Raw genomic sequence first — 8,252 nt, 5'->3', positions numbered from 1 at the left:
AATTTCCAGTTTTTCAAACCTGCTCTGTTTTCCTGCCTTCTTACAATTCTCTATTCTTGGGATGCCCATTCACCCCCAATTTCATTCCTTCCTACGGAAAGTATCTCAGGGCAGTTCAAATTACACCCCTTTCAAGAAGCCTACCCAAACAGGTATGATTTTTTTTCCTCCTCTTGCGAATCGTTTCAACATTTGGTACTTTTAAATAAACTTTTTTGCCTTAATATAGTTATCTGTTTTTTGCCGGGCGCCGTTGGTGCATGCCTGTAATCTTTGCTACTCAGGAGGATCTTCACAGCCAGCCTGGGCAAATAGTTCACAAGACCCTATCTCGGAAAAAAGCTTCACAAAAAAGGGCTGGCGGAGTGGCTTAAGGTATAGGGCCTGAGCTCACGCCATAGTACCGCAAATATATATATATATATTTTTTTTTTCAACTGTATGAATTATATTACCTGTCTACGCTCTTGTTTACTCATCTGAAAAACGCAGTTGATAATGACCCATTTTATATTTGGTAAAATTTGAAAATTTTACCAAAGGAATGGCAGCGTAGTGTTCAAATAAATGTTGGCTATCACTACTATTTCTTGGAAACACTGTGTTTGCGGTCGAACAGTTTTCATCAAAGTAAACGACGAATCCCAGGGATCAAGTCTTAAAACTACTCGACAGAAGTACGCCTTGGAAATCACCAGCAAGAGAGCAGAGGTGCGCATGCGCGGGAGGTGGGCGGGACGAGAACGGGCTTTCGTGGGGCGGGACCACGCATGCGCGAGGCGGGGCGTGCGGCCTGTGGCGCGTTCCTGGAGTCCTGCACTCGCGCTGTTATAGGAACGCGCTTGTTGGAACGCTGTAGTCACCCGGCGCGCGAGGGGGAGGCCACGTTTCTGGGTCATGGATTTTGAAAATCTTTTCTCAAAACCCCCCAACCCAGCCCTCGGCAAAAAACCGGCCTCGGACCCTGACGAAAGGTGATCCCACATCTTTTCATCCTTTGTATCCTGGGGCCCCGGCTGGTATCCGCCCCTTTGTTCCTTCCCGAAGCCGTCCCGGGAGCGTTTGGGCCGGGCTGGTGGGGCGCGACGGTCGGACGTGGAGAGGTCTGGTAGGGGGCGCGGGGACCGAAGGCAGAGACTGACCCCCGGCCCGGGTGCCGGGAGCGTGGCGCGGGGAGCCGTCCGCGTGCGGGAGGCGCCTGTACTCGTCCCTGTGGGTGTGAACTCGGCTCCTGCTCTCATCTCACTTGCACTTACTCTGTTTCTTGTAAGTTGAAGCCCAAAGGACAGAGATCACTTGCGGGTTTGCAGCAAGGACGGAGCCCCAGGTTCATTAAACAATAAAGGATAAGTAATGAATACCCTGCCAATGATCGGTGGACCCTAAAGACCAGAATAAAGCAACAAACAACGTTTCAACTTAGTATTAATGTTACGTTGAAAAAACATGTAAGACTGCTGGCCATTCTTTGAGTTTGTAGTGCTAAAACCCCCCCTTTGTCTTGTATGTCCCCCATTGTCCCTTTGTTAACATTTGGTACACATCCCTTACTCCATTTCCCTCATCTCAGATCTCCAGTGCTGATTTTACCTCCCTGTGTCTTTCATGTGTGTTCACTTCTGTTTCAAATACCTTAATTCAAACTATTCCCTTAATTCAGGCTACCATCAAGAGCTTTATTATATGCTTTACGTGAAATAACATTATTTAGTCCTCACAACAACCTTAAAGAGAAAATTAAAATTACATTGTCTTCATTTTACAGATGAGAAAATTAAGATCCTGAGGTTGATAACCTGCTAAGATTGTGTGGTGTAAGTTGCAAAGCTAGGATTAAGTTACCTAGACAGTGTGACTTCAGGGCCCACACCTTTTTTATCACCTGTCTTCTAAAGCAGAATACTGAAGGTGAATTATGTTGAATAGGAAGTTGGTTCTGTTTGGTTTCAAAGGACTGGAGACTTACATGTTACAAGTCATAAGATAGACATCATCAAGAATGAGAGTATAGACAAAAGAAGTATGAGGGTTTGACTGTAAACTTTACAGTTGTAAAGTTGAGGAACCAAAAGAGAAGACTGAGAAGTCAGAGAACAAGAAACAGGGACAGCTCACTGCTCCTGAAGTCGACTTGTTTTACAGATGTGAGGATGATCATCTCCGTTCCATTCTGCATATAGGTCAGAATTGTAGGCCTTAATGGAATGGTGAAAGTGGAGTAGGCAGTGAAGAATAATAGGGTGTGGTTTAGGGCATGCACTTGTTCTCTAGCATTTTTATTTCCCATCCCTTCATCTCTTTTGGGCTTATTTTTAGTTTTGCTGGAATACCCTCAGGTAATGATCTCACATGATGTCTGTGTGGTCAACTCATTCCTATGAGTCTGAAAACTTTTTCATCTTCGCACTTGAATGTGTTTCTTCTAACCTCAGAAAGCACCCTGATTTTACTTGAAATACCCTTTTAATTTTTCTTTGTTTGCTAATTCTTATCATGTCTTTTAGATCAGAAGGTCTCTGGCCTCCAAATCTCGGTTTCTTACCACACTGTATTGAGAATGATTGCATTTTTCTACCAGGCAGATAGCTCTCAGGAGGTAGACAGGTTTTGTCTTTTTCTCTGTTGCACATCAGGATATAAGGCCAAGATACGTGGTGCATGCTCAGTATTTGTTGAGTGAATGGAATGATGGATAATTCACATAGCTGCTAATTCTTCAACATGAAGGTTTTATAATTTAAATTTTCATTTTACAGATTATTCATAAAAATATTAACATTTATTGTTCATAAGCATTATGTATTTGGAGTAGACTTTGAGTTTGGAATTTCATAGAGGGCAAGTTGAAGACAAACCCAAGCAATGAATTTTGATGCTGTGGTATGAATCCTTTTCAGGCTGAAAAAAAAATTTTTGTACTATTTGATTTTTTTTTTCCTGCAGAATCAATGATGAAATAGATGACAATGAAGTTGAAGAAACACAAAAAGAGAAAGTAAAATGGAAAGTAAAACTGAAGTGTGAGAAAATTCCCAAAAAAGTAAGGGAAAAAGTTGGATTATCTAAAAAACAACTATGAATGATATGAGAAATCAATGAGGGGAATCCTGTTTGTCTCATGTTAGTGAGCATTTGGGACCCTGTTACTTGACATCGGGGAATCTTGGTTATAGTTTTGAAAGGATTTGTTGTTCAATAACCTTGTTGTCATTGAACATGAACTGTTTCTAGTAATTGCTTTTATTTTGATGTTCCTGTTTTTCCCTACAGCTGATGGGTAATGTACCAATGTGGTGGACTGGTTGATTTTCCCTATTTCTGAAATGGATTGTAAACTGTTTGAAAAACTGCTCTCCTTAAAAATTAAAGTTTCTGGGTTTTTTTTTTTTTGTTTTGTTTTGTTTTGTTTTTTTTGAAAAGTACTGAGGTTTGAACTCTGGGCCTTGCATTTGCCAGACAGGTGCTCTACCACTTGATCCATACCACAGCCCTTTTGGCTTTATATATTTTATCAGTAGGATCTCGCGTTTATGGCCAGGCCTCCCTAGACCACCATCCTCCTGATCCCTGCCCCTGAGTAGCTAGGATTGCAGATGTGAGCCACTGCACCTGGCTAAATTAAAGATTTTTATTTGCTACCTTAACCAGTGTGATTATTTATGTCTTAATGCCTGCATTAGTTGCTAGGGTTGCCATAGTAAAGTACCGCCAATTGGGTGGCATAAACAACAAATTCATTATTCCATACATGGTTCTGGCCACTGGAAATAAGTCTGAGAGAAACACATTGACTGGGTTGATCTCTTCTGAGGTCTGTGAGGAAAATGTGTTCCAGGCCTCTCTCCTAGCTTTTGGTGGATTTCTAGCAATCTTTGGCATTTCTTGGTTCACAAAAGCATCTCCCTGATCTCTGCCTTCATGTTCTCATGGCATTCTACCCCAATGTCTGTGTCTAAATATCTACTTTTTAAGGACATTAGGAGACTGATTATATTGGAATAGGGACCACCCTAATGACATCTTTTTTTTTTTTTTTTTTTTTGGTGGTGCTGTGGTTTGAACTCAGGGCCTGTACCTTGAGCCACTCCACCAGCCCTTTTCTATAATGGTTTTGCTTTGTTCCAAGATAGGGTCTCACAAACTATTTGCCTAGACTGGCTTCAAACCGCAATCATCTGATCTCTGCCTTCTGATAGCTAGGATGACCTCATCTTAATTAACTACATCTACATTGGCCTGATTTTCATTCTGAGGTCCTGGAAGTTAGGATTTAGCCATAAGAATTTTGGGAGGACTCATTTTACCCTCATAACAAAACCAGTATCTGCTCTCCTCTCTTGCGTCTTTGTTTTTAATATTTTGTTTTGGGGTGTGTGTGTGTGTGTGTGTGTGTGTGTGTGTGTGATTTTAAGATACTACAGAAGAATTGGTTTTATTGGCAATGATACTCATATAAGATACAAGCAGCCTTTACAAAAGAATCCAATGAGACAATAAGGCAGCAACAGCATGTTCCTCTCCTGAGCTACTCAAGTAAACAACTTTTGCTCTTTGGGACATGTTTGGGACAAGCTGCCATGGAGGAACTGCAGGTTTAATTTCCCATAAATTTTTATACTTCCTCAGTCACATAAGCCCCAGTTCTTCATGCCCATCCTTCCCTCAGTCTGTATGTCACCCACTACAGCAGATAGGCAGGTAGAACATTATATGATTGTCTTAAGTAATTTCTAGTTCTGTGTCCAAGGTTTGCATCAGCCCAGGCACTTTATTCACATGAATATAAAACATGAATGTATAACATCGTGGCTAATTTAGAAGAAAGTACCCAGGTGCGTATAACATCGTGGCTAATTTAGAAGAAAGTACCCAGGTGCCTGCAGGTTGAGAAAGCATTGCTGTCTCCTTCCTCAGTCTTGATCCCCTTTCTCCTCCTAGAGATAACCAAAATGCTAACTTGTGTACTAATCACTTCCTCCTCTTTACCACTTAGTTTATCTTGCTTGTTTTTATTTTTTAAGATACATAAATATTGTGTGCACTTGTTTGTTCATTTTCATAGCAGCTTAGTATCCCATTATTTGAGTACACCAAATTTTATTGTCAGTAGACATTTGAGGTGGCTCTCAGTTTTGATGAAATGCTGTGCTGCTGCATTTTTTCACATGTATTCTACATTTACCAATGAAAGAAACTACTGAATCTTTTTTTTTATGGTACTGGGGTTTGAACTCAGGGCCTCACACTTGATAGGCAAGTGCTGTATCTCTTGAGCCATGCCTCCAGCCCAGAAACTACTGAGTCTTTGTCAACACTCCTAACTGTATTTCAGAGTGGTTCTACCAGTTTTATTCCCAGAGGCAGTGTATGAGAGACTATATTTCTAATGCTCCAGACCAGGCCAATACTTGGTATTGTTACCTTTATTTTTGCTAGCTGCATGAGGGTACAGTGATATTTCAGTCTGATTTACTTAGCATTTTCTGAATTACTACTGATAGGGAGCATCTTTTGATAAATTTGTCAGTTTGAGATTATTGTTCCATTGTTTCTTACAGACTAGTCAAGTGCTAGTTCCTTTGGGAGTGTCCTGTTCTCTAGAAGCTTTCAGGTTGTTCTTTTTATTTTGGGTCTTCTTAATTACATGAGATTGTGAACCTTTTCATTTATTGGGCTTTGTGGTGTGGCAGTGAGATAATTCACTCACGTTCTTTATATATATCTTTATATAGATCTTTGTCTTTTCTTTATATTCTAAGAATTTTCCTCTATTTCTTTCATCTTTGTAAATCATTTAAGTACTTAAGAGCTCACTCTTATTTTGTTGGTGTAGTTTCTTTGGTAACAACATCTTAAATATTTAATATCTTAAATATTTTTATTTCTTAAATTTTGAGTTCTTTTCATTGAACAGTATTTGCTTCCTCTGAACCAGTTTTTTAGTTTTTTCCTGCTTTTCTGTTTTATTCTCTAAATCGGGGTCTTTAGGACAAGACAGCAAATACTTTAGGTTTTTTTTTTTTCCAGTAGTAGGGATCAAACCCAGGGCCTGTGCATGCTAGGCAAACACTCTACCATTGAGCTATGTCCTCAGCCACAATACTTTAGGTTTTTAAAGCTAAGAGGCAAAATAGAAGCCAGACATGGTAGTGCATGGCTGTAATGCCAGCTACTCAGGAGGTGGAGATAGGAGGATCTCAAGTTCAAGGCCAGCCTAGACAAAGACTTTATCTCAAAATAAACAAAGGGCTAAGGGTGTGGCTCAAAAGGTAGAGCAAAAAAAAAAAAGTCAAGTTGGACATATCATGGAGGTACTTATATAGCAAAAAGGGACAAAAGAAAGTTCTACATTTTGTCCACAAAATTTAGTATATAAATAAGTTTTTGTAATACAGGTTTACTTGTGAGAATAATTGAGATTTTTCTTTGTGGGATAATTATTTGCTTAATTAGGGTTCAAAGTTACTGTTCCCTATCACCAAAATTATCATAAGATTCATCTATTACACTGATACATAATAAAATTTTATCTGTTTCAACTCTGAAGGTATTTTTCACTACAGATAGTACTGCCAAATGCTGATATCAGTTAACCAGCATCAGTGATTTTAATTGAGTATTTTCATTGCCTGGAAGCCATTTGTGGAACTCTGTTGGATTCTTTTCTTGATTTGTGGCAGCTCATTTAAGTGGATTTTGAAGTGATAGTTTCCTATGCACTTGCATTAGTCTAAGGAAGCACTGCTGGGATGGACTGTAACCTGAGTGTGAAAAATACCTGCTGCCAGTCAGTGTGCACTGGGTTAACTGTGGACAGCACAGTGATAAGAGCAGTATCTCTCATCAAGAACCAGGAGAGCCATTGAAATCATTGAACTTTTAAAAACATTGTTGAAGTCTTTTCCTCATGACTTTAAACAACTGTTATTGCCGAATGACCAATTGTCTTAACTTGATTTTCTCTGGACACATCTTTTCAACTGCTACAATCAAACAGTTTAATTAACTCACCACCAGCTTTCTCTGGCTATCAAATGAGCCACTCAGAAACTTTAGGCCTGGCATGGTGGTATATGTCTATAATCTCAGTACTCAGTAGGCTGAGGCAGGAGGTTTGTGAGTTTCAGGTTAACCTGAGCTGTATAGCCAGTTCAAAGCCAACTTGGACCACAAAGTGAGACCCTGTCTTAAAACCAAGGCCTAATTTGATTGTAGCCCTATTTTCATTTTTAATTTCTGTGAAGAAGGAAATGTTACAAGATAGCATGTTTTAAATGTTCTAGTTTTTCTGTTACTTTCTTGTATGTTGGGAATATTGTGATGAATGCTTAATGTTACAGTGTCAGCATATATTTTGGTTTCTTTACCCTACTGTATTGTTACATAATAACTGCAATGCTTTGCCATCTAATTTGACAACAAAGTAGTCCATATTTCACTATGGAGGGCTTAGTACCCACATGAGAAGTCTTAAGCCTTTACTAGGTATTTTATTCAATTCCTTTGGGTAATAGCCTTCTCTTTTTCCCCCCCAAAGGAAAGTTCTTAGTTGATTTTATTCTAGTGAAGAGTACAGTAGGCAGGATTTATTATAATAGGTTTGTTTGTTTTTACAGAATTTTAATTCATCCTCCTTTTTTGCCCTATTTCTTACACTGCTCCTACACCCAATCTCTGGAGCATGACTTTCTTTTCCAAGCCAACCCTGGAAAAAATGTTATCAAGACCACCTTCTCAATAAAACAAGCTGAGGATGGTGGCACATGTCTGTAATCCCAGCTACATGGAATGCATAGATAGAAGGATCATAGTCCAGGCAGGCCCAGGCAAAAAACCATGAGACCCTATCTGAAAAATAAAGCAATAAAGGGCTGGGGTATGGCTTAAGTGATATGAGTTCAAATCCCATTACTGTCCCAAAAAAACCTTCTCAGTTACTGATGAATATATTTCATCTGTTTATCCACACATAATTATCTGTAGGTACTTTTATTTCTATGGGGGTATCAGGAAGCCATAATACTAGCTCCATAAACCATCTGGAATCAAAAGCAAGAAAATCTTTTACACTCTTACAAAAAAATGAAGAGTTGTAATATCATGTGTGTATAAATTATACAAAGAGCAGCAAACCAATCAGTGAATTTATAGCTAGCTAAATGAACAAAAGCATTCATTCGTATTTTGTGCATTTTAGTGCACTTTGGAAGGAATCAATAATATTTGCCTCTACTGGACAATAACATAGTTAA

At 39.3% G+C, this 8,252-nt stretch overlaps 1 protein-coding gene across 4 annotated transcripts in view; it reads left to right on the top strand.

The window, feature by feature from the left end:
* Positions 1–773: 773 nt before the first annotated feature.
* The window catches only part of Zc3h8 (zinc finger CCCH-type containing 8), a 28,962-nt gene continuing 21,483 nt past the window's right edge, over positions 774–8,252 (top strand). For 3 of the 4 annotated variants that reach the window (XR_012439819.1, XR_012439818.1, XM_074050264.1), the window contains exons 1-2: positions 774–974; positions 2,944–3,040. Coding sequence is in view for 2 of the 4 variants with exons in the window: in XM_074050264.1 (XP_073906365.1) it covers positions 898–974; positions 2,944–3,040 (174 nt within the window). In the remaining 2 variants the exon portion in view is untranslated. The remainder of the gene's footprint in view (positions 975–2,943; positions 3,041–8,252) is intronic. The other variant, XM_074050265.1, reaches the window with a different exon arrangement.

Source organism: Castor canadensis, chromosome 12, assembly GCF_047511655.1.
Source record: "Castor canadensis chromosome 12, mCasCan1.hap1v2, whole genome shotgun sequence".
NCBI lineage: Eukaryota > Metazoa > Chordata > Mammalia > Rodentia > Castoridae > Castor > Castor canadensis.
The sequence above is the reverse complement of the archived record's forward strand: the minus strand, read 5'-3'. Positions and strand labels throughout refer to the sequence as shown.